The 26,823-nt window shown below is 40.5% G+C and overlaps 1 protein-coding gene across 2 annotated transcripts; it reads left to right on the plus strand.

The window, feature by feature from the left end:
• The first annotated feature begins 311 nt into the window (after positions 1–311).
• Positions 312–22,249, plus strand: stag2b (STAG2 cohesin complex component b). 2 transcript variants are annotated; one of them, XM_068325321.1, is made up of 34 exons: positions 312–392; positions 2,481–2,608; positions 2,684–2,765; positions 3,053–3,196; positions 3,585–3,681; positions 3,896–3,972; positions 4,859–5,063; positions 7,886–8,037; positions 9,612–9,685; positions 9,799–9,922; positions 10,372–10,470; positions 10,611–10,690; positions 10,887–10,994; positions 11,383–11,494; positions 11,605–11,722; positions 11,812–11,915; positions 12,443–12,535; positions 12,612–12,701; positions 12,838–13,041; positions 13,681–13,751; positions 13,875–13,962; positions 14,042–14,122; positions 14,222–14,314; positions 14,683–14,857; positions 15,002–15,141; positions 15,341–15,442; positions 15,547–15,695; positions 16,287–16,415; positions 16,624–16,850; positions 17,703–17,922; positions 18,429–18,536; positions 18,625–18,751; positions 19,818–19,895; positions 20,490–22,249. In XM_068325321.1, exons 2-34 carry the CDS (start codon positions 2,565–2,567, stop codon positions 20,511–20,513), a joined length of 3,819 nt encoding a protein of 1,272 aa, XP_068181422.1. In that variant the 5' UTR covers positions 312–392; positions 2,481–2,564; the 3' UTR covers positions 20,514–22,249. The 2 variants fall into 2 exon arrangements, with proteins under 2 accessions (XP_068181422.1, XP_068181421.1); XM_068325320.1 differs by having other exon boundaries at positions 349–525.
• Positions 22,250–26,823: the final 4,574 nt, after the last annotated feature.

A 26,823-nucleotide genomic window follows, 5' to 3' on the forward strand; every position in this document is an offset into this window, starting at 1 on the left:
TTTGGTCATGTAGATGAATAACCATGATCTATACATATATTGATACTCGATCTTCAGCAATCACGGGAAACTGAACAGTGACACTGCAAAGCTGTATATTTTTAAAAAATCATGTTCTTCTTTTGTTAAGAACTAACTATTAGAACCCGATTTATTCAAAAAGGAAAATACTTGAATGGAGTCAAATATTCCCCTGGAGTCCTTCAGTCCCGCCTGTAAGCATTCAGAACAAATAGAGAAGAGCATTTGTAGTACTCGTCAATGACCACTAGACGTCAGCTCAGCAGCGCTGCGCCTCATTCTAGTTTTGTGACCGCTAGGTGGTAGCTCTGCACCAGGATTTCCTTCTCCCAGGTCGTCGAAACAACAAACCGAACTACGGAGCAAGCGGGGTGAGAGAACGTCCGAAACCGCCTCTGACCGCGACTTTTAAACTATTTTTTTCGGAATTGTAGTGGAATTCAGACGAAAGCTGTTCCATAATAGTGAAAGTTAAGGTTCTACCGTGACTACATTTGCTACAAGGTAAGTTAGCTGTAAAATGGCGGAGAGCTATCTGGAAGTTAGTTGGTTTGTATTTTGCTAGCCGTCCCGCTAGCCAGGCTAGCCCTCGGTGAGCCCAGAGCGCGGATGTTTGCCTAAACCAAGTCGCTTCGCTAGCTCGCGGTACATGGCTACTTCGGTTGTTAGCAAGCTAGCGGACTGGCTTTTTGGTTCAATAACCCCAAATATTTACTTAGTTATCAAAACAGATGTTTTAATATTCAAGACGACTGATTTGTACTTTATATATTTGTAAACAAAGTGTTTGTTTCTTATGCAATACGTTACTGGAACTCCCGAGGCAAGATGGAGGACGCAAGGACGTGATGTTTTTTTAGGTAACGTTAGCGGTAGCTGTTAGCTCGGCTAACTAATGGTAGTTATCAGTTTGTTAATCGCATAATATGGGTTTTAACTATATGTTCCTTTTTCGGGCGAGAGCCACAAATGATTGTTGTGCAGACGGACTTCAGTAAATGTCATTTTGAATGTTCGTGATGAGTGGTATTGTGTACTAGCCAATATTAGCATGCGCTAGTACAGTAGGGCTTGCGTTGTTTTGTTATTCTGGTTGTGTTACAATAGTGTAATAAATACGTGAGTGTTTTGGATATGTAACGATTATGCATTGAGTATTTATATTCTCGTTGCTTATGTGGTGATTTACAGCCGATTTGCACTGAGTTTGCATGCTGAATATTTAAAATTTGAACTAGCTGACGATTGAGAAAAGGTGCTAATATCCTCAGTTGCTAATCTGGTGGCGCTAGCAGTAGCAGCGCACCGGCGTCAATTTTGACAGGAGCCGACGAAGAGTATAGCCTTATCGGCGCTGTTGGAGGGAACTCACTCGGTAGATGTTCATATTTTTAATATGAAGCCACTCACACCATATGGTTTCAAATATTCGTTTTATCCACGGTTGCCCAGCCTCACGTCACTGTAACAAGTTTATGCAATATTCAGCCCGAATTGGCGCCACTTTTTCAGCATACACCCATAAAATCCCATCGTCTTGTCATGCACTACCCCCTCACAACCAAGGAAATAGGCACCTCGAGAGACCCGTAATTATAAAGATGTAACTCAATAGCTTTGCTGTTGAAATTGGTCTCCGATGGATTATTGTTAGAAGTGTGACATTTTAAGATAATCGTTATATATGCATAGTAAAAAAAAATCATATTTTTATATAAATATGTAATATATATATTATAATATAGGACAGACTAACTAAGACTTCGTTGCATCAGATTTTTTTCTTCAATGTTCACTCCCTTTTCTCTAGTAATACTTTAAGAGTGACACACTTATATGTCATTAGAGTGCACTGGGACTAAAACACACGAGGCGTAATGGGCTGGGTGATGGGTGGAGTTTAAGTTTCCCTTCGCAAGACTGCACAGTTGTGCTTTTATTTAATTTTGTGCCTGGAAAAGAGAAATTTGTATACTTTTTTAAAATTATGGTCAGAGGAAGAATTTCAAAAGCTAGCTCTGGTTCTTGCTTATATCTGGATCTATGTGCCACTAATTTACACATCACAGCCATGCTATAGTTTCTCTGTGGCCTGCAGTATCTTGTTGATGTTGATACTATGTTTTGATTGGTTGATAGCAGCATGGGGCGGATAGGATAGTACCGCATTTGGCCAATCAGGAAGACACTCCAGCGTTCTAAGCCTGACGTTGTGTGAACCTAGAAGAGCTGAGAAAGAGAGGGAGCCAATGTTTCGTTAGGAGGCTGTGACAGAAACGTTTGTGTCCGCCCCCTGTTACCATGTGAAACATTTTTTTCCTGAAAGGCATCAGAGAAACTCTCAAAACAGGATGGGATTTCAGAAAACTTTTTTACTTTATAGCATACATAGCCTTTACTGTGTTTACACGTATAAAAGGTCTATTAATATAATGAGGTCATACTGTTTCAAATTCCAGGTCACATGCAGCCTCTACTTTCATGTGTTTGCTGAGGATCTCAAGCCAGTCATAAGTTGGAGTTGTCCAGAAGATGTTACAGAAATGATAGCAGCACCAGAAATACCATCAGAGTTTGCCTATACTCAGTAAGTGTTCACTTACTTTTTAAATGTAAGGTTGAGGTTAAATTTCTATGCTGATGAGTTGTTTGTTCCTACCAGGGACACAGACACCCGTTTCTCTTCAGACACAGACTTCTCTGAGGATCCAGATGGAAGGAGTACAAGCTCAGCTAAAGGAAAGGTATTGTAATCTCACATGGCTCTGCTCTTAGCATGTATTAGGACATTCTAACTAAACAACAAGATCTCTATCTTCTGTCTGCCTGTATGTGTTTGCCTTTTGCCTCTGACAGAGAGTTAGAATTATCTGTACGTTCATTCTGATTTAACTGGAAATTAATCTGGGTCATTTGTGTTCTTGGATAGACATATTGTCATTCATATTTGTATTTGATATAAATAAGCCCTTTCTATTCCAAATCTCTTTGATAATCCCTGTACCTAACATGCTTGTCTGTTCTGCTTTAGGGTGGGAAGAAAGGGAAGAAGGCAGCAGGGGAGAAAGGCAAAGGAGGGAAGGGAGCAGGCCGGATAAATGGTCACCACCAGGAGAACGGCATGGAAAACATGATGCTGTTTGAAGTGGTCAAGTTGGGCAGGAGTGCAATGCAGGTCTGAATGCCATTATCCTAAAGACTGTATTTATTTATTTATTTGTTCATTGTTTTATTGGTTGGTTAGTCGTTTGGTTGGTTGCATATAAAAGATAAATTCTCTCTGGTTTTAAATATGTGATACAACTTAGGTGAATTGGTCCCACCAAATTGTCCGTAAGTGTGAGTGTGTGCATGTGTGTTTGTTTGTCTTTAATGTGGCCCCGTGATGAGCTGGTGTCTTGTTTGGAGTGTACCGGTCCTCTCACCTTTAGTAAGCTGGGATAGGTTCAAGCAGAGCTGTGACCCACAAGGCGGATAAGCGACTGGAGAGGAGATGATCGCAATGCAAGAAGATGGACAGATGGATTTTTTTTTTCACATGTTTTGTTTCTATTTTCCCATAGTCTGTCGTTGATGACTGGATTGAGTCTTACAAACATGACAGAGATGTTGCACTGCTAGACCTTATCAATTTCTTCATCCAGTGCTCAGGATGTAAAGGTATGTGTGTTTGTGTCTTTAATTTGATGTACTTCATTATTGTCATTTTTAAACAGACCCAAAATTTCCTTTGGTATCCTTAAAGTATTTATATAACTATCAAAACATTTATGTATTGCCGTTTCCTCCTCCCTAATGAGGTTTTTTTGAATGAATGCAACTTAATTGTTAATAAATTGAATTGTCTTCTCTCTCACCTGTCTGTGTTTATCAGGTGTGGTCAGTGGAGAAATGTTCCGCAACATGCAGAACTCTGAGATCATCAGACGAATGACAGAGGAATTTGATGAGGTAACTTGAAGTTTTGCAGTGCAATCATCACCATAGTGACAGTTAAGAATGAATACAGAAAACCAGTAATAATTTTTTTGTAATGTTCTAAAGTGTCATTGTCATGGCATCAGTTAATGCTAGTTAGTACGTGCTGCTCTATGTATTCATGTACGTTAATTTATTCATAATTCAGCATCACTGGTATTGTTAAGGGTTAGGGCTAAAATATAATCATTGGGTGATGGGAAAGATGGGCTACTTTATGTGATGGAAATATAAATTGCGATTCCAAAAATCCTTTTTTTTGTCTGTGCTATCTACACTGGGCATTGAGGCAGGTGGGACAAGACATTGATGTGGGAGTTTCTCTCAAAACGGAACAAAAATGAATCAAAATGAACAATGTGCTGTTGGGCTACTGCTCATAAAGGGTGTGAGCCGGGGGGGCACCAGCAAGAGCAGAGCATCTGCTGTACATGGTTAATACCGGTTTGCTGAGCAAAAAACTACAATTTTTTACAATTTTAGGGTGTCTCAAAGGTTTAACCACTGTTTGACCAGCGATGCACATTGGAGTGAAGGGCTGCTTCAACCATTGAGAGGCTTGGAATTGTTGGTTTAAATGATGTTTCACAGCATAGGATTCAGATCTGCATACTTGTGTGACTTTTCTAGTAAGGCTGTTAATGAATAGAAATGCTGAAGCTGTTTGGCAGGAAATTAGAGTGGGAATGAGAGTGCAGCAAAGGACCGAAAAAGTTGTGAAAAATCATAATTTATGGCTCCTGGAAGCTTGAACTTGATAAGAGCTGTTCTGAAGGTGAAATTGTAGAAAGCACATGACAGTGATGTTAGTTGGAATTTGTCATTGCATTAACTGACGTTTCCTGACTTGCCCTTTTAGGACAGTGGGGACTACCCTCTAACCATTGCAGGACCACAGTGGAAGAAGTTCAAATCAAGCTTTTGTGAATTCATTTTGGTGCTTGTGCGCCAGTGTCAGTACAGTATCATCTATGATGAGTACATGATGGACACCGTCATCTCTCTTCTCACCGGACTATCAGACTCCCAAGTGCGAGCCTTCAGACACACTTCAACACTGGCAGGTAAGTCTGTGTCTTCTGGTGTATGCCATGCACATTTGAATATGAGTGATGAATTGCAGCAGTTGACCTGTTCTAAAAGGTACAATCCTAACTTGCGTTGGATATGAGGGCAAAATCTATCCAGGAAAATGTTAGTTCTTCATAGTAATGCACAGGTTTTGAAGCATTGATGTGAAATGAGCATCTGAGGTTGCATGAAGAGGAGGAGGTGGGTACGTGTGTTCTTGTTCAGTCGATCCCTAAATGGTTCTGACAATATGTTCTGTCTACGTTATGAGAGCACATAAACATTGTAACATTTACCCCCAAGCATTCTGCCACTTTTTTTCTGATAGTTTGCTGCAGTTCACAAAAATACAGAACTTATTCCTTGTCAGCTATGATGGATAACAACAGGTTGCTGGAGCTGTGTGAAATCAGTTTGTTTGTCTGATGTCTGTTTGCCATAACGATGATATTTGTGGAGTAATTGTACCTTTAAAAACAGTAATATATGGCATTTAAGGATATATTGGTATTTTCTGCCCTATTGCTGGTTCATAAAACCCATAATTGGGCATTTTTTGCCCCCACATTATTTTCTGTAAGGTTTAACGACGTATTAGCTTCCTTCTGGTTTGTGTAGCCACAGGCAACCAAAAAACAAATTACTGGAAAGGGTTAAGATGAGAGTCAGTGCAGTTCAATTAATCTGTCCATGGTGTAGTTGTTGATCCAATTCAAGTATGGAACACATACTGTCATTAATAAAAGCACTTAACACTCACAGAACATGCACAGAAATATCTTCTGTGCATGTTATACTTCATTTTAATGTTGTTCCATCTTTGAAATGAGGTTATATTGCGTAGCCACACTTAAGGCAAACTTCTCGGCCTGATTTGATCACCATGGCAACTTCCATTGCAAACTGTTTTGCATTCTGAAGAAATCAATTAAGTTGTCATTTTTATTGAGCTGAATATAAAATCTTATCCCTTTTGCGATGAAAGGTTTTTGGCATCTCTAGTATTATCTTTTTTGTGAAAACAGTTGTGCTCTGGGCTTCTTTGGTAGAGTCAAAAGTCTTCCTGAAAAAGACAAAAATGCGGTGCTTAAACAAGACAAATCTGGAAACGAGGTGCAGTGAAACTCTATCTTGGCATTGTAAATACATTTTACGTAATTCCATCCTCAAAGAAGAACTATATAAAGTCTTTTCATTTATCATTTTTCCTTGTAATTTTAAGTGAGGTGCAAGTTAGCTGTCTGGACTTGTGATCCTTCTGTTGTGCCAAGTATATTTTAATTGTAATTATTGATTGGCCCCTGCACTGGAAAAACCTAAAATCAGGCTTTGAGCTGATTTATTCACTGTACTCCTCACTTTAGACAGAACAGAGTTTAATATTTACACTTTACTACTAGCCACATGCTCTTTCCAGTTTGGACACGCTGACCTCATGGAGCTGGTCGAAGAATAAAAGTTGTATATTTCTGTCTAGTAATCATAGTCATTATTGCCAATTTGTCATCTTTGATTAGGCCTTCTACCTTTCGTGCATGTTGTGGCTTCTCTGTTACATTTTGACAAATTTCAGTTGCTTAATTCAGCATGGAAATGCATTTCCTCAGTTTTTAAATGTGCTGTTTTATGTTTTAATTTTTGGAGTTACAGTGGTAGACAACATATTTGAATGGCACTCAGTAGAGTGCATAACATGGCACAAACATTCCCCCATATCTGTTGCCTGCCTCATGTCAAAACGTTGTTATGTTGTAGGTTTTGTCAGTGTGTGGCTATTCTTTTTTAAGAAAAAATTAATTACAGGAGCTCGACAGTTGAAAGCAACAATATTCAACCCAGTCAGATATTAAGTTTTATTGATCAATTAGACAATCAGCTGTTTGCAGAAACCATGTTCCCAGAATCAGTTTCTATCTCTCAACACAATACTGCAAATCTTTTTGCCCAAATATAACACACAATGCCCAGATATAACACAAAATGTTACACTGAACTACTACTGCAGTCTCAAAACTAGGCAGTCACAGACTGCAACATCCCGCAACACCCCTGAATTCAAAATTTTACTGTGACCTACTTGCATAGGTCAAAGATCAAAGCTAGCGCTCTTACCTACTTCTATGATCTTACTCACACTGGCCTTCTCCCTTGTCTTTCTATTTTATCTGGTTCCTGAGTGTACAAAAGTTGAAATTTGACCATTACCTAGTTTTCTCAAGGTCATTCATCTCATTTTGATTCCTTTGCTGCCCGTGTAATGTGCTTTTTGTTTCATCTTTCTACCTACAACGGTTGCGAAGATATTTGGTGGACTAAAGGACGAACACACAAACACTGAAAATTACAATACATCACCATTTTGAAGCGGGATGTAATTATTCCATTCATTTTTAATAAACATGTTGGTACATTTTTATCTTTTGCTCCTCTGATCTGCTCTAAACAGGATGCACAGGTCCAGCATCTGGCAGCATTCCTGAAGAATCTTAGCCTATTCCTCAATGGCGTTCTCTGCTCATGAGTCATGAGCAGAGAACTCCAGTTCCTGGTTTTTACTTGCAAAAATAATTATTGGGACATCCTGCCAAATATTTTGTTGGATCATAAAATCACCCATTTTATCATTATCACAAACAAGTGTTTCCCTTGTTATAATCCCACAATATGCCAAAAGAATTGAATAATACAAGAAACACCCTTTATTGTGATAATGTGTACAAATCCTGACAAACCCCCCCCTGAGTTATCAGACTTTCAGTTAAGTTTTACTGCTACAGAGGGTCTAATTTCTTGTTTCTTGTTGTGTTTTTGGTAGCCATGAAGCTGATGACGGCCCTGGTGAATGTAGCGCTAAACCTTAGCATCAACATGGACAACACCCAGCGCCAATATGAGGCAGAGCGAAATAAAATGGTAGCCAAAAGGGCAAACGATAGGCTGGAGCTGCTCCTGCAGAAACGCAAAGAGGTAAGAGTACCTACATGGAAAATTTAGAATGTTTTTAATTTTTTATTTCCAAGTGTTTTTCTCAAGCGCATTTCTATTGAATTCCGACAAACATAGAATTGGGGTAATCAAATTCTAATTGGATTGGGCAGTTTGACCATTATCATGATCTATTTCATCCCATTCTTTATGGATGACCTAAATATAAATATTCCTTCTCAATTTTGAAATTTTTTTGAATAGATTGCAGACACACATAAGGTAGTGAATGAATTTCTCTATTCCCATAATTAAAATATGAGTTTGCATTAAATATAGTTTATTGAGCAAAGGCTTATCGTCTGCCATGCTAATAGCTATAACTGACATAGCACCGCAATATACTGTCATTTCATTGGCTACACCAATGTATTGATTTGTTCCATTGACATATATAAAGACGTATGACACTTCTTCATTTTTTCCCACTGTTCAACTAAACTAAAAATACCGGTAATCCAGTTAGCCAATTCCATTTCATGCTGTTGATGGTATTTAAGACACTGGAATCCAACCATATTGATTTTGGGGGTGTGCATTTCAAACATGTCGGGGGAAGCATGTCTCACATTCTGATCTCTGGGATGTTATGATCTCTGCGTGTCTGGGGGCGGCAGTGGCTCAGCGGTAAAGCGGGCGGTAGAGCGGGTCGTCCAATGTTCCAAGATCAGCGGATCGATTCCCGCCTCCCCCCCAGCCACCTGGCGTGTGAGCTGACAGTGTGAGGTATCAACTCACCTCCCGAGCCCTGCTGAGACACCCGTGAGCAGGCGCCGTCCCCCTTTACAAGTTGCTCATTTGGCGTGCAACATGTAGGAGCTGCCCGCCACTCTACCTCCCCCTGCATGCTTACAGGCCCGTTTGTGTGTGTTTCCGTGTGCTACAGGGGCCTGTACATACTAACATGCATGTGTTTGTTTGACAAAACTAGAGTGTGCTCTTAATTTCCCTTCGGGTATCACTATAGTTTATAAAAAAAATTAAAAATGCAAGTTTGATTCTATATCTGCTGATATTTTAGTTTGGTCTGTTCCCCAGCTACAAATATTTAAAGAAGGGACCTACCCTCATGATTTCTCGACACTGGTCAGAACCTTATTTTTGATGTCAGAAATGAAATTTTCTAACTTCCAAATTGTATCCTCATATTTCCCTTTTTCTTCTGTGTGATCATGAAAAGCATGAGCACACATCAGCCCTGAAATCTAATCCTACTACTTGAAGTAATTTATTGTTAAATTCTCTTGCTTGCGCTCATAAATCTGAACCACTTTTAGACCTGCAACACCTCTGTAGGTGGTGCACCCATAGCGGTTATGCTGGTGCTGAGTTAGCTTTGTCAGTAAATCAGGTTATATAAAAGCAGGCCACACCGGGTATCCATCTGTTCATTCACTGTGCAGCTACAGCACAGCATGGTAGCGTAGTTGACAGTCGCAAATCTTGTTATGTTTACAATATCTGCTGGTCACCTCGTACTTTAGCATTCTTGTTGTTTCTCTTTGTGTTTGACCATATATATTGGCTTATGCTTTCTGTTATGCTCTTCATTTCAGCTCCAAGAAAATCAGGATGAGATTGAAAACATGATGAATGCAATTTTCAAAGGAGTGTTTGTTCATCGATATCGGTATGGTTTCACATAATTCACATATTTACTACAAAGAAGCATGGCTTGAACTGGCTGCTGATGCTGCCACAGTTAATTTATTCCATCCTTTCAAACAAATTCTGTTTTTACAGTGATTCCATAGCAGAAATCAGGGCAATCTGTATAGAAGAGATTGGAGTCTGGATGAAACTCTATAGTGATGCCTTCCTCAACGACAGCTATCTGAAATATGTTGGATGGACAATGCATGATAAGGTGGGTCACAGGAGCATTTCTTGTTCTCGTTTTGTAACCCATACACAGACTGATCCATCAGCACAGGAGTTTGGACTGTGTTCCAAAGTAGACCTTTTCTCAGGAGATCGTTGTCGTGCACGGACTGCAGCTCACTTGACATCTCACTCATCTCTCTTGTAATGTACTGTAATGTTAAATCAAGTTCAGTTCTGTCAAATGTATTATTGCGTAAAGCTTGACAATGACAGATAATTCCTACTTATAGAATACTAATCATCAATCTGAGCAGTCAGAATAAGTGAGGATTGTTAACAGTGTAATCAATTACTGTAATGATGGAATAACAAAATGTTGGCACAAAAATACAGAATAAAACCAACTGTTAAAAATAATATCAAATTAGCACCATTACTGATGTTATTTACTTTAATTATTTGTTGACAAATGCTTTTCTTTCTTTATTGTAGCAAGGCGAGGTACGTCTGAAGTGTCTGACAGCGTTGCAGGGTCTCTATTACAACAGAGAACTCAATGCAAGACTGGAACTCTTCACCAGCCGCTTCAAGGTTAGCACCACCTGCTGGATAACTTCTACACAACTACTCCAGTCTCATTGATAAACTCACACATCACCAAACGTGATTGAATTGATAGATTTAGACTGTGATAAAATTGCCATCCTTGATCCAACTCTCTCTGTCCACAGGACCGTATTGTGTCCATGACTCTCGATAAAGAATATGATGTTGCAGTACAAGCTATTAAACTGCTCACACTAGTTTTGAAGTAAGTGAACATACTCTTGATAGCATTTGATGTTTTTGGTGTTGTGTTTGTTATGTTGATTAACATCAGTGAAATGTCATCTTCAACTTAAGAACACAAACTTTTTTTGTTTTTAGAGTTACATTAATAATTACTAGTTCTTCTCGTTTGTCACGTAGAACTGAAGTTTACTGAGTCTTGTGGTTTGTCTCTACAGTAGTACAGATGAGGTGCTGACCCCAGAAGATTGTGAGAGTGTCTACCACTTGGTTTACTCAGCACACAGGCCTGTTGCCATTGCAGCTGGAGAGTTCCTGTTTAAAAAGTATGTTCAGCGCCACTAAAACCTATTAGTCAACAGAAGTCGTATTGGATTGAGCTCAGGAAAACTAATGCGGAGAAACAAAAGGGAAAAATTGAGAATGAAAATAACAACGTCACACATATGGAAATCTTGTCTTTGCTGACCTAGTTGCGTTTTGCATCACAGCAAGTTTTTCTGATGTTCCTCCACACAGTTAAGTTCGATTGAAATTTGGAAGTTGCTCTGTCACCAGTCTAATGAAGCAAGTTTAAACTGACAGCTCTGTTAGTCCTCATCTTGTTTTAAGGCTTTCAGTATTGAAGCCCAATGCTGTTTCTGAGTTGCAGTTGTAAGTTTATGCTGTGGTTGCTTTTGTGTGATTTCCAATTTATGATCAATATTCCCAAAGATTGTTCAGCCAACGAGAACCAGAGGAAGAAGGTGCCCCCAAGAGGAGAGGCAGACAAAGCCCCAACGCCAACCTCATTAAGACCACTGTCTTCTTTTTTCTGGAGAGTGAGGTACATCATCAACTAGTTTTCTTTTGCTGTCACACTTGGGGTGCACCATGTGTTTGTAATGACAGTAACAAGTAATTGAATAATCTGCCTGTGTGAATGTCACTCATTAGCTCCATGAGCATGCAGCCTACCTGGTGGACTCCCTCTGGGAATGTGGTGCAGAGCTACTGAAGGATTGGGAGTGCATGATCAGCTTACTGCTTGACGACCCACTACCTGGAGAGGAAGGTATGGTCTACTTCATACACCCTTGTGTGTGGGTCATGTTACAGGAATGTCATAGACCATTCTAATTCTTGCATATGTTTTTTTTGCAGCTCTGACAGATAGACAAGAGACAGCTTTGATTGAAATCATGCTGTGCACGGTCCGCCAGGCTGCAGAATGCCACCCGCCTGTCGGAAGAGGGACGGGAAAGAGGGTAAGAATAACTAACAGTAAACAATTGGACTGAGATTGGGTAATTCAGAACTAAAGTATTTTCTTAGAGCATGTGCATGATTATTCTGGGAATGTCATGCTCGTCATTTCAGTGTTAAGTGATGTCACAGTTTGTGTGTGTCCATTGAGCAAACTAATACTTTGTGGAAAAGTTTGTAATGCAGATTAAATGCAGGATTTATTGGTTATTCTGTGTGTTTTAAGTTTGAGAACCAGCTGTCAAATAAATAACCAGAACCCTTTTTGCATTTCTTCATGAATTTGACTTGGATTTAAATCTCCACAAAATGACTATATTTGCAATTGTAAGAGCTAAATAAGAGAGTAGGACTAGAGTAGAGTAAGACTTTATTCATCCCTTCAGGAGGTTCCATCAGGGAAATTAATTTAACTTAACTGTCATTGATATAAACCATAGACTTGTCGAAGAATAAACTTAAAATGACTAAAATAGTTGTCTGCAAAGTAGTTTTATGGACAAGTATCTGATTTCTTGCGTCTGATCAGGTGATGACGGCAAAGGAAAAGAAGACTCAGCTTGATGACAGAACCAGAATGACAGAGCTTTTTGCTGTGGCTTTGCCCCCCCTTCTGGCCAAGGTATGTTATGTCCTTTCTGTGTTAATGGCCTTGTCCCCTCTGAATGCACGTTTTCATTGTGGTCTTTATTTTACAGTACGCTGTGGATGCAGAGAAAGTGACAAATTTGTTGCAGCTGCCTCAGTTTTTTGACCTGGAGATTTATACTACAGGGCGTCTGGAAAAGGTGAAACATTTACAAGTCCACAAATACTAATCCCTCAGATATTTTAAAAAAATCATCTGTTAATATAACATTATAGTAAACTAGTTTTATCTTTCATGTTGGCTTGTATTAAAAATGTGTTTCCCATTCTTTGCAGCACCTGGAATCCCTACTGCGTCAAATCAGGGAAATTGTGGAGAAGCACACAGACACTGAAGTTTTGGAGGCCTGCTCTAAAACATATCACGCCCTCTGCAACGAGGAATTCACAATCTTTAACAGGGTGGACATTGCCCGCTCCCAGTTGTTGGATGAGCTTGTGGACAAGTTCAACAGGCTATTGGAAGATTTTCTACAAGAGGTAGGATTGAAGGGATGCACACAGATTTATGGTTTCTTCCATGAGAACAAGCTTCCAACCCATTCTCATATTCATCCACTTAGTCGTTCATATTTATTCAACAAAAATGTTCTGACAACTTTTGGTGAAGTCAGAGCATGTATGTAAAGGTATGTGAGAAAACAGGAGGAAATCAAATTTTATGGGGTGGCAGGAGCTCAGACCAGAAGGACATGGCATGGAGACCAGAGGGTGGTCAGTCCATCTCTAGTGTTGACTTGGAAGAGGGAGCTGGTAGCTAGAGAGGTGCCAGTTCACCTCCTGAGCACTGCCTAGTGCCCTTGAGCAAGGCACTGAACTCCACAAGCTGCTCCTACGGTGCTGATACATGGCTGCGATTCACTCACCATCTCTCCTTTTAAGTACATGTCTACAGGCACCTTGCGTATATGTTTGTGCATATATGTTTGTGCGTATATGTGTGTGTGTGAAATGTATATAAAGTGAAAAAAGAATTTCCCCACTGAGGGACTAAGTTTCTTTTCTTTATTAAAGAATCTCTAAAACCTAGATCTTTATTTCCGATGATAATCTTTAAATGAATAAACAAACCTCTGGTTCTTCACAGCTTCAATCAATTTTCAAATTGTCTCCTTTTAGGGCGAAGAGGCGGATGAAGATGATGCTTATCAGGTTTTGTCAACTCTAAAAAGGATCACGGCATTTCACAAGTATGATATTCGTACACTTCACATCCAGCTTTTTCATCTCCTGTGCACTTTACAGTGGAGCAGTAACTTAAATTAACTGTGTGGAAAAGCGTTTTAAACTGAGGGAAACTCATATATCTGCAGTGCACATGACTTGTCGGGGTGGGACCTCTTTACCAGCAACTTCAAGCTTCTCAACACAGGCATAGAGAATGGAGATATGCCTGAACAGGTAATTAAATAAACATGCACAGCAACTTGTTGAGAATGTTCAAAACCCATCAGGGTTTTTTTCCCCCCCTTGTGAGCAGATAGTGATCCACTCGCTGCAGTGTACCCACTACGTAATCCTTTGGCACCTTGCTAAGTCATCTGAGGGCAGTTCCAGGAAGGTGAGGCCTTTTCATGACCATACTCAACACTGTTCTGAATCTGAGTGGCATTCAAGTTTGATGTCAAACAAATCATAACTTGTTCTCCCTTTTTATCAGGATGATCTGGTAACCCTTAGGAAGCAGATGAGAGCATTCTGCATGATGTGTCAACGCTACCTCACCAACGTTAATACAGCAGTCAAAGAACAGGTGATAAGAGGACAATAATTTAATATTGACTCGTATGTTAATAAAGTCTTTTTAATAGTAAAACAAGAGCGCATTTAGTATTAAATGGGGATAATCAATTATAGGCAAGGCAGTAAAGAATTTTTAAGAGTTGGTTTTCAGCCACAGTTGTTGCTTTTGTCACAAAAAAAATGACCAATAAATCAACCTGTTTATCAGTCATGAGAAATTCAACATTAGCAGAAACATCTGAGCTAACTTATTTTCACAAACCCATAACACAGTGTGTATACTTTTGACTGACGGAATTAATCTATTTTTAAAAGGATTTGTTTTGTACTAAAGTTGCTACGTTTTGTTTTCCTTTCCCTCTTTTGTTCTCGTTGCAGGCATTTACCATCCTGTGTGACCTGCTGCTCATCTTCAGCCACCAGATGGTGTCCGGGGGAAGGGAACACCTGGAGCCCTTGGTCTATTCACCAGAAGACTCTCTGCAGTCTGAACTGCTCTCCTTCATTCTTAACCATGTTTTCATAGATCAGGATGATGACACAAATAGCACAGGTGCAAATACGACAAGATCTGATTCTTATACTACTTTTTCCAGTAGACATAATTGGCTAATGAAAATGATGGTTTTAAAATTTCAGTCAGTAAGTAGCCTGCAGAAATGCTGTATATGATGTGCACGTTTTTCTGTCATCTCAGATGGACAGCAGGATGATGAGGCAGTAAAAATTGAAGCTCTGCACAAGAGGAGAAACCTCCTGGCTGCCTACTGTAAACTGATCATCTACTGTGTGGTAGAAATGAAGACTGGAGCAGACATCTTCAAACAGTATATGAGGGTCAGTTTCACCTTTATTATTTAAAAAAATATAAAAAAAACTAGCATTATACAAAGGAGGATTGAAGGAGCAACACAATGTTTAAGACACATCAGCGGTTAAAGGAATTGAAGCTTGATCTGTGTTAATTTGTAACATACTAAGTATTTCACAGATAATTCTTGTAGTCCCAGTGATGTTTTCCTTTCTTTCTGTGCAGTATTACAATGATTATGGTGACATTATCAAGGAGACTATGAGTAAGACTCGACAAATTGACAAGATTCAATGTGCCAAGACACTCATCCTCAGTCTGCAGCAGGTCAGTCTGCAGAAACCTTCCCCACACATTCTGTCCATGTGGTATTTTGTCCTATTTTTTAGGAGCTTGTTGATCTTATATTTTTTTGTATCTCTTTCTGCTAGCTATTCAATGAAATGCTCTCTGAACTGGGTCATGGGTTTGACCGCTCCTCTTCTTCGTTCTGTGGAATCAAGGAGTTAGCCCGACGTTTTTCTCTGACCTTTGGTCTTGACCAAGTCAAAACCAGAGATGCCATCGCTATGCTGCACAAGTAAGGCTTTATCTCTTCTTACAAAACTGAGTTTGGGGAAAATAATATTAGCGATAGAATTCCTCAAATACTCTCTCCCTATTTCCTCTTGATATTCAGGAGATTTAAGTGAGAGAATGTTGAATGTTGGCCATCCTTATGCATTGAAAGCCTGGTACATGTTATAAAAACAACAAATATGTATATTATTTTATTATAGTGTTACAGGACAGTCCGTACATTATACACCTCATTAAATGAGTTATCTCAGGTGTCCAACAGGTTGATTTAATATGAAGAAAGACTTGTTTTGTTCATTATTTAACAAATTTGAACCTTCAAATAATGTAAATAGTTCTGAATTACATTATATAGTACAATAGGCAAGTGTAAAGGAACTGTAGAGTGAAGTCCTGCCAATGGTTTAAACACGCTTCGACTTGTGTCCTTGTTCAAATGCATAAAAAAGAAACCTTTCCACATTCAACTCTACAGTGCTTTTACCTCAGATTTCATGTGATTTTTATTTCCCAAAACGGTTTGTCCTTGAAATAAATTCTTTTTTATCTCCCAAAGTATTATTTTTCCTTTTTATCTCTTCTTAACTTCTAGGGATGGCATCGAGTTTGCATTCAAGGAGCCTAGTCCCCAGGGAGAAGGAGGGCCTCCCCTCAATCTGGCCTTCTTGGATATCCTCAGCGAGTTCTCCTCAAAGCTTATGAGACAAGACAAGCGGACTGTGTAAGTTGTTTCTGCTGAGCTGACTTGTGTGGGGCTCAGTGTAACAGGTGTTAGTGACAACTGGTCTAACTGATGTCTCTTAGGCATGAATGGTTGTGAGGCCTCCAGTTGGAATGTCCACCTGGTTTTTCATGTTAAGTTTGTTTTCTTTGTGCATGAATGCATGGGTTTATTGATCTTGTCTCTGGGATCTCCTGCTTCTCCCCAGCCACATGTACCTAGAGCGCTTCATGACGTTCCAGATGGCATTGCAGCGAGAGGACTGCTGGCTCCCCCTCATCTCCTACAGGAATTCCCTGCAGGCTGGCGGTGATGACGATACCATGTCAGTGATGAGTGGCTACTCCAGTAGAGGCTCCTCCATTCGCTCCAAGAAGATCAAGACTCCTGCTGCTACAGCTGGAACGTCAGCAGCCAAGAGGAAGCTTCCAGAAGGTATCACACACACGGGAATCTGAGGAAAATTGGCATTTTGTAATTTGCAGTTTCCTGTTGTGAACCATAAACATCAATCAGTTCAGTCTCCTAAACACCTGCTTAGTCCCAAACACAGAATCACTCATCATGAGAATTGCATCTATTATAGCCCACCCCAGCAATGTTACAAGAGCCGAGCAGGAGTCCAGATGAACCCAAATGTATTCCTAGTCAGAAAACTGATGGATGAGGAGATTAAACAGCAGATGGTAAAAGAGACACACTGCTCCTTAAAGTCACGCAGTGTCACTTAGATCTGACTGTGTGTGTTTGTTTGTGTGTGTGTGTGTGTGTGTGTGTGTGTGTTTGTCGAAGCCCTTCTTACGGCCAAGGATGTGTCTTAGGATATGCAGGTGACAGATAAGAAACATAAGTGTTGTTGGTGAAATCGAACCTGATTTAGGTTAGGATGCCTGGTTCTACAAAGGATGTAAAGGAGCCTGAGAATGTCTGCAGTATGACTGATTGCCAATAGGCAGGAAGGGTTGAATCAAGGTTGTCTGCTTGTTAATCTAACATGGATGATAAGAACCATGCTGAAGTGGGACACCGCAGCAATGTTTACTTCACCCAAAAAAATGTCAGTGAAACACTGGATTTTGTGCATAAAGGAAGCACTATTTTCTCAAAAGACTCTGAGACGTACAGTGTTGATGTTGTGATTGTGGTTGCCACAAAGGAAGACCCTGGGGTAAACCCCTCACTGTGTGCACAATGATTGATGCAAGAACATCACAATGATAGATATGGAAGAGTGTACCACTGTGTGGACCTGTAAGCCTGTCCAACTCACTGGTCTTTCCCTTCCAGAGGAGAGCAGCAACAGCGAGGTGTGGCAGCAGAGCTTGCAGACCCCAGTCATGATACAGTCCCCCCACCTCACCTCCACCGCTATGCGAGACCCTAAACGGGGTCGTGATGACAGCTACATGGGGGTGTATCCCCTTCCTCACGACCAGCAGCAGCCACACCAACACCCACAGCACCATCAACAGACGCCTCAGCACCACCAGACACCCATGGATTACAAGTATGTTCCAGTGAACATTGTGATCATTTGTAAAGTGAACACATCGAACTTTAAATTCCAAAGTCCTCTTCTCTTCCTCATTTTATCTCATTTTGCTTTTTGAAATGCCTTAATGACTGATTTTATTTTAATTAAGATTTTTCTTGCATGCTAATGCATATTTCCATGAGATTTTATAGTTATGTCTTGACCTATCATTCAGTGGATCATTTATTTGCTGACAATTTAATAAGTGGACTAGAATATGAGCCAAAATACATTAGGACAGGGTTCAGCTGAATTTCTCATTTGCATTCTATTAATTTTGAGGGCAGTTGTGGGTTTTCTTGTACCTGCCAAGTGCTGGCCCTTCTGGGGGAGTGACTGACTAGTTTATTTATCCTACCTGACTTTTTATGGGCACCGGGCCAGTGGGCCATCTATATATGTACAACTGACATCCAGCTCAATCACCAAATACATGTGGATTAAATGCTTTGCTAACTGATGTGTTGTGATGCTGTCAGTTCCCAAGTGACGTGGATGCTGGCTCAGAGACAACAAGAAGAAGCACGTCAGCAGCAAGAAAGAGCCATGAATTATGCCAAGCTCAGGACAAATCTGCAGCATGCTATGTAAGACACGGACGTTCGCATGCTGACGCTGTGACGGAATCGTCATTGGAAGTATGGTTCCCTAATTATGTCACGTTCATTTTTGCAGTCGTCGCGGCACTGGGCTGATGGAGGAAGACGAAGAGCCGATTGTTGAGGATGTGATGATGTCATCTGAGGGTCGTATGGACGACCTAAATGAAGGCATGGACTTTGATACCATGGACATTGATCTGGTAAGATGCCAATAATATTGAATTCCTCTAATAAGATCTCTTCTGGAAGAACTTGATGGATTTTTCCCTCTTCCGAACATTAACGGAACATGTTTCTTCTTCTGAACTTTCATCTTCTACTTGTAATAGCAAAAATACAATGACATGAATTTTCCAAAGGTCAAAAAGATCAAACATCCCTATTTTCAGTTGAATGCTAATGTCTTCCGTCTCTGGCTCAGAGTTTCCTGGCTGACATGAGTGATCAACTCGGCTCAAATAGCTAAAAGGCATCATACTCATCTCTCAGACACCCACGATTCAGTCTGGAGGCAACAATAGTTAATGTTGTTCCAATTTGTGCAACATTTGTCCTGAGAACAGTCAGGACAGATCTGGAGACTTATGGCCTGCTTATTTTACACTCACAATATTGGATGCAGTGTCAAGTAGAATGAAAGAGTTGTTTCAAATTAGATTTAACGCTAAAATCTGGGTCCAAAAGCAATCTCTAAAAGCTGTGAGATTGTCAGTGAGTCTCGTTGTTTCATAGCATCGGCTGCCAGCTATGAAGTAAGTGGCCAAAGATCCCGCCTGACTGGAGGTCTGGCAGTTAACAGCACCATCTTGGGTCTGTGTTGAGTCATACAAGAAAGATTAACTGCCTTTGAAACCAGTGTGGTGGAGATCAGACAGTCAAAGTACTTCCTAGAACTTGCCAGCAACTCTCAGTTCTTCCATTTGGGTTGATAGTTTCCCTTTTCATGACTTAGGCTTTATTTCTTTAAAGTTTTAGTTCTGGTTTTATGTGACTTTTCTGCATGCGCAGAAATCCCCTTTCATTCGTGAGACAGGACTGATCTGTTTAAACTTCTGTTTAAGACCAAGGAAGCCATCAAAATGGATTGTTAAGTATGGGGATATTTTTGCTTTATAATCCATCTTTTTTTAAAAAAAAATCCATAATGAATGTATTATTCCTGATTTTTTTTTGCACGTGCAAGGAGTCATTTGTCGTCTGCCAAAGCAGCTGTTCACTGCTAGTTGTTGGATTTTTTTTTGGTCATAAATATGTCTTTTTTTGCAGCCACCCTCTAAGAACCGTCGAGAGAGGTCTGAGCTCAAGCCAGACTACTTTGATCCTGCTTCTATCATGGATGAATCGGTAAGGAATGTCTGGTTTTCTATCTGGTTTACTTTGTACGTTGACCGGTACTGGACTGATGGTCCACGTTGAAGATTTTCCTTGGGCTGCTATTATATTTAACATGTAAAACGAATGCCAGAGTGCTCATCAGCTGGCGCATATCAAAGTACACATTTGCTCTATAATGACTATAACTATACAAAAATAAACCAGGAACTGATTGCAACCACAATCACATTACAGAGGAAACTCGTAACCATGTTGAATTTCATGTGATCAAGGAAAAAAGGAACTCTTCATGTTGTAAAAGCTCCAAATCTTGAAGACAAACAAACAGTGTGGGCTGGCCAACAATGACCCAAGTATTGTGAACTTAATTGTCATGCATGGCCACCTTATTTTCCTCAGTTATAGAGAAGATGATGGTGAAGCAAATAGTAATTAGTTATAAAAATTGTAAACACAATTATGTATTCCATTCAGATAATTTCTACATTAAATTAAAGTGTCATTTTGTGTTTGATAAGTATCACTTAGGCATTAGTCTTACACAAAACGTGACTTTTGAAATCAGCTTCTGGTTATTAAAATCTGTTTTTCTGTTTCTTCCAGGTCCTCGGGGTGCCCATGTTTTAAGCTAATATCCAGATACTTTTGACGCTGGGATACAGAAGAGGCGCTTTGTATTTAAAGAGAATTTTAGACGCGGAAACAGAAGTGTTTTCTGTAAGAAAAACAAAATAAAAATTTTTTTGGCTTGTACTCCACGTGGACCAATGATTACCCACACTCAGTGTTGCTTGCTCAGAGAGACTTTGTTTCAAATATTTACTTTTATAATCTTGGGTAAGCTCTTCCTGTGCAGAAATAGTGTATCAGGCCACTTCCAAACCTATTAGAAATGAGACATGAGAGAAAGAAAAATCCATGATAGCTTTTTCCACTTTCTTTTTTTTAATACGGGGTTGAATTGGTGTGCTTAACTTAAGAAACATTTTTTGTTTATGTCTAACCCTTTTTACAATTGTAGTAAGTTACCAGGTGTGAAGTAGTAATTTATAAACAGACTGTAGTAGCTTGCTTGTAATGTGTTAGCCAAGTGGATGGAGGTCTTCGTTTCTGTGCTCTTTATTTTTTCCTCCCTCTATCTCATACGTTGTTTTTTTTTCCTCTGTCGTTGGACCTGAGGTGAGGTCCTGATAACCACTGGTGGTTAAGATGGTGAGATGTCACGTAGAATCAGTCATGATCCCTTTATGCTGTGAAGATTCCCAGAGTCCACTGAACGCTCCACACTGTTAAACAGTATGTCCTAGAGCTTAACCCTGCCCCCTTCCCAACGATGAACAGATTTTTATCCCAGTAGTGCCACTGTGTGGGCTCTGGCAGAAAGCAGCTTGTTCAAAGAATTACACCTCTTTTTCTCTTACAATCCAGCAGCATAATGTTGAAATGGGTATCTCTACATTTTAAATAAAGGTTATATATGAATCGGTGCTGATTTTATATATGTGCTTTTTCTTTTCTTATTTTCAACTTTTCAGCCCTCAGTCACAAAGTTTGAGAAATGTGTAAGTAAAAAAAAAATTGAAAGCATGTCAAGCCATGCCAGGAAGATTTTTAAATTTGTATTTTTACCTTTTTTTGTCTTGATAATGTCTTTGGGTTTCTACCTTTTTTCCTACGTGTAAATTAGTTTGGATAAAACTAATGAAAAGACTTGTGAAATCCAGCTTTAAGGTTTTCTCAACATGTAAAGTCCTGTCACACAATACGCAAAGATTTCAAATCTCAAACGTGAAAAGTAGTTATTCAGTCAATAATAATGATGGAAGATTCAGCAGCACTGTGGCAGCTAGACAAAGTTTAGATTCTGGCATATATTTGTCACAAGTTTTAATGAAACGTTTTGTCTACTGGGGTTGTTTAGTAGTCATTCCATGCTTAAGCCTTAAAACATGCTTCTGGAGGTCACCTTCTCTCACAGTAATTTTGTTTAAAGGTGGACAATTGGCTTCTTAGAACATGAAACATGAGGTGGTCAGATGTAATGTGATTAAGTAGATGAACAGCCTACATGTGTTTTGCCTAATTATTTTATGTAAGTAAAAGAAAATTCTTTTAAGGAAAAAAGTACTGTTTATTGTTTGTTACTTACCACTACATTGGTATAAATTCTTACTAGATCATGTGTATATATACAAACTTTAATTTTTTTCCCTTCCTTTTGGTCATTTCTGTGTTTTATTTTTTCTGCACTCTTGCCTACACTTTAAGTTTGTTGTCTATTATCTCATCCTCTTTCAGTCACTGTTTTCTTATTTGTACTTGTCTGGAGACAGTAACTTTTGAATAAAAATCAACACATTTCATCTGTGGCACTTTTTACTTTTGACCACGATGTTTTTGATATGAATGCTACTTGGATTAATCTGCACATGCCATAGTTACAGTGTATCATTGGTCCATGTATGCCGTTTGGCGTAAAACCATTTTAGTGGATGATGCTGATGTTATTCACTTCAATGCCTCTGGGGGGCAGTACAGTCCAATCCTGACATTGATTCTCCCCTCACTGGCAGCACTAGCTGTGTGTTGACACTAATGTATGAATCTTTATCCACTGAATAGGTAATGAATATGTATTCAGGCCATGTTGTGCACGCATCTCACATATATGATAGCTCTTACGTTTTATTTGAGTATCAAAAGGGCTCATTGTAGCCTCAGTAATGTCTTGTGCTGGCTGTACTAAGAGCACTGTAGTTGCTGTAATGATAAAAGTGAGGATATGAGGCAGTAGTAGAAAGGATGAAAGCAGCACAGACTTCTGTGCTAAGTGCATGATTAATAAAGTGGCGCCCAGATCAATGCAAGTGTATTAGAAAAGGATCTCGCACAGATTTCCCCTTCATGTTCGGCCCGTGAGACATGAAGAGGCTCATCTATCACTACGTCAATCTGCCTGTCGCATGTCAGAATAATGTGTAGGAAAGCACTTACCTCGGCAGACCCACTCTTGAGCCGTCAGCCCTTTTTATCCCTGCTGTAGAAGTAGGCAGAAGCTTTACCTTACCAGCTGTTCCTTTCTAGTGAACAGCTGTGCCAAGATTTTAGGGTGTTCCCTACAATCTTGGCACCAAGATTTTTATTTTGGTGATCAGAGGACGGTTTGACATCAGCTGATTTTGGTAACATACCAGGGATTCATAGACTGAGTTTGACCATATCTCTCAAATTAAGATTAAATTAAGCAACAGCCTTTTGGAAACAAACACTCATCCACTTAAAAGTTAGCATGAAAGAAAATGACTGACCATAATTACTTTGTGGTTGGGAACTGACTTGGTGCCACTAACCTCGAGTGAAACGTCTTCATATTCCAAAAGCATGACTGCTGCATCTCTTATTTGAAGCAACTTCAGTTTTTCTCTCAGTTAATTTTAAAACATCCGTTGACATACAGCAGAACAATAACAACAATGCTTAACAAGACAAATCAAATTTATTAAAATACAGTAAATCAAAATTTAGCCTCGTGGGGCTTCACAATTTTACAGTTAATTATATCCTCTCTCACTCAGATGAGGAATGAGTCCCATAAAACAGAAGAGCCCTTGGGCAGAACCAATCTGCTCCGTCCCGTCTTGAAGAGGATGTTGATGCTATGAGTCCAGTTTGTTATTGACTGGCCCCCGAAGGTCCTCTTATGAATCCACCATCTTCGCTTCCTGACCTCCATTTCCTGCACACGTGGTCGACAACAAGCTCATTGCTCAGAAGATATTGGTGATTGTCTTTGTTCCACATGACAGCTCTGTAAAAATAGTTTGTAAGACAGAATGTTTCTCACTGGAAACTTTTCACTAAATTCACCCGTGTCAGCAAAACGTTTTGTAATTTCTCACTGGATATATAAACTGCAACTTGGGTGGACTGGTTGGCACAGGCGCACCAGAGTGAGGTGTAATTGTAGATCTAATATGCTGTTAGTGGTGTTCATGCAGACAGCTACCAAAGACCGCAGTTAGATTAGTGTAAAACTGCTGTCAAACCAGTTTTATAAAGGTTTAGTGGGTGTTTCCAGGCCAAATCTCATGCCCTTAAGCCAAAATGTTATTTTCCCTCTGTTCACCAGACTTTTCCTTTCAGCAATGCCTCAGCTATAGATAGGTGAATGTGTATATCTGCGATCAGAGCTGCTGAGTTGAAATGAGTGCCTCAGCGTCTGCTAGTATTTGCAGCTGATAACCCACAGGCCTCTACAAGTCCTATCAGTTCAGCTGGTGTTGAGACAATAGAAAGGGTCAAGGAGGACTGAGAATCGTGATTTCCACACGCATGTGCAAAGTTCATGGAGGAAAGTCAAAAATATTTTGCAGGGATTCCAAAACTTTTCACTGCGTTTGACAAAGTGGCTCCTTTTCTTTTCCTCTTGAGAAGAGCTTTTACATACAGGAAAAGGTGCCCAAGATTCTGCAAAGTTAATGAGCCTACAGAAATTTAATTCTCTGGATAAATCATCAATGAGAGTAATGGTAGTAATCTTCATCAGACTGTGAGGGCAGAGGAAAGCAGCTGACCTCGGAAAATCATTCACAAAGACCTGAGATTAGGGGCACGGACACATGCACTCGGATAGGAAAACTTTGGCCGGCTAGATCTCAAATAGCTAAACTCGTCAAAGTGCAACACAATGTCCCACGCTTGACACAAAGCATCAATTAATAAAATAAAGGTAAATTATCTCTCCTGGGTTAAGACGAGACGCTCTGTGGGCCGTAACCAAGACGTCAAGGTGAATGTGAGTTGAGAATAGGATCAATGCCTTTCATTATGAGGAGCAGGTTTCATGAGACAGGCCAGAACAGGTCAGAGATTCCAGCGGAAAGCTATGAATAGAGTGCCGTGGGAATCTACTGTCTGCCTCCTGTCGGTTTCCTCCGCATCGACACACAGGCAGAGCGGCTGAAGGTATGCTGAATGAGGGAACGAGTGACAGGGCTATTGTGCTTAAGAGGACAGAAGCAGTGGGATTAGTCTGTCTTTGACACTGAAGGCTGAGATGATCCAGCGTGTGGAGGGAATCTGTCATCGGCAGACCTGCAGGTGGTCCAGAGGTCTGGGCAGGGTATTCGACCCCTCCAACCAAGAAAACAAGAAGGGTTTTCACCTGGGAGCAGAGTCATATTTACCCTGTGTAACCCTGGAATGTGATTCTCTCCACCTCCTCTCCTCACCTCGCCACCATTGTTTCGGAGCCACTTTCACTCGTCCCAACGGGCCTGAGCTGAGCGCCATGAGGATAATAGTGATGTCCCCCCCTGTTTTGCATGAAGGGGGAAACAAGATTATGGCTTTTCAATTAGGAGAAAAATTCTGAAAAAAAAAACATGCAAGCTCGGTAGCTAGCAATGCGCAACGCTGGGCCCTACTTTTCTACGCCCCCGTTTTCAAATCCCTTGAAGCTCTCTCAAAGGTGACCCGCGGATGACTGAACGCTTTTCTGGGCCAAAGCTGGCTCTGCTAAATCATGAGACCTAGTAAAGTTTGGATGAGTGTCTCATAAGGGCACGATGAGACAGGTATCATAAAGATGACGAACAGCTCTACATGTCACCAGCTCCTGCCAGAAAAGCCAGGAGATTAATGAGGGCCAAGACACCACTGCTAATAAGACTCATCTCTTTAATTGGCTCAATGATATTACTGTGCAAATGGGCAAGGGTGGTAGTGTGTGCTTGTTCAAATGTGTGTGCGATATCCATATCTGCGATGTGTGTGTGTGTGTGTGTGTGTTTGGAGGGCATCAGGTGTGTCTGCACGTCTTAACCGCGGGCGGCGCACCATGCATGTGCCTGTGATCAGCTCCCTCATATCCCTTCTGTGTGGATACAAGCCAGAGACGAGGTAAGGGAGCCTCATTAGAAAGAAAGCACTTCTATTGCAGGCTAGGATTTAACACCTCACCCAATAATAATTTATTCAAATTATTGTTAAGAATTCCATGGCGCTGGTGGATATAGGGGTTAGGTTATGTAAGAGTGCGACAGTGCTTAGTTTGAATGTGATATGATGATAATTATAAATCCAAGGAGACGACAGATGGTGGGGTGTTTTAAAGGTTCAGCAGGTAGAAGTATTACCACTCGGCCGCTTCTACATCAGTCCCTGGTGGGGGGGGGGGGGGGGGGTAAGAATAAAAAGTGGTTGGAAAAGAGAGCGTGTGTCCGCAGAGAGGCAGAGCTGGTCCTTGTTAGCACGCTATTCATCAGACTTGTGAGGCCGAGGAACCCTGAGGGGTGGTGTGTGACCCCCTCACCCCTCACCCCTGACCCCCCCCCAAACCAACACCTGGAGCTGAGGTATTTCCTCATAACATTCACTTGTAACATTTTTGTCTCCCGTAATTGATTGGCGTCTGACTTTGCTGCGGCCCCCTGTGGAGCTGAACTGCTCTTGAATGGTTGTAAATTTCAACGCGATCTACATCTAAATGCAATGGAGGGAAAAAAAAGAAAAAAAAAGCACCAGCGAGTTCTCCTCTCCGCTCGCACGGCGTATTCATAGAGTAGGGAGTGGATGACCCAGGGCGATTGGACGGGAGTGGATTTGCAGAGGGAGGAAGGAGGAAATGCAGGAGAGGACAGGGGAGGGACAGGAGACTGAATAGGAGGTGGAGGAGGGAGGTCAGGGTCACAGCTGCGATAAAGGGGTCAGAATGAAAGATGTTGCTTCGAGTCCGGCAGCGTGCAAAATAAACATCCTCCTAAATATAGATTGGAGAACCCGCTCATCCGTCATCGCTGCTGCTTCAGCAGGTGGGAGAAACTTTCTGTACAGAAGAGCCTGAATCCTGTCTGCTCTGGGCAAACGCATTACACTTAATAAAGTAAAAAATGTGTCCAGAAGACCTTGATCCTCACTTCACAGACCCCGGAACAAA

This window comes from Antennarius striatus, chromosome 10 (genome assembly GCF_040054535.1).
Source record: "Antennarius striatus isolate MH-2024 chromosome 10, ASM4005453v1, whole genome shotgun sequence".
In the NCBI taxonomy this organism is placed as follows: domain Eukaryota; kingdom Metazoa; phylum Chordata; class Actinopteri; order Lophiiformes; family Antennariidae; genus Antennarius; species Antennarius striatus.

Coding starts and splice junctions, on each gene's coding strand:
- stag2b (XM_068325321.1), top strand. CDS start 2,565: ATGATAGCAGCACCAGAAATACCATCAGAGTTTGCCTATACTCA. Junction 11,916..12,442: donor GAAGAGGGACGGGAAAGAGG/GTAAGAATAACT, acceptor GCGTCTGATCAG/GTGATGACGGCAAAGGAAAA. Junction 13,963..14,041: donor ATGGAGATATGCCTGAACAG/GTAATTAAATAA, acceptor CCTTGTGAGCAG/ATAGTGATCCACTCGCTGCA.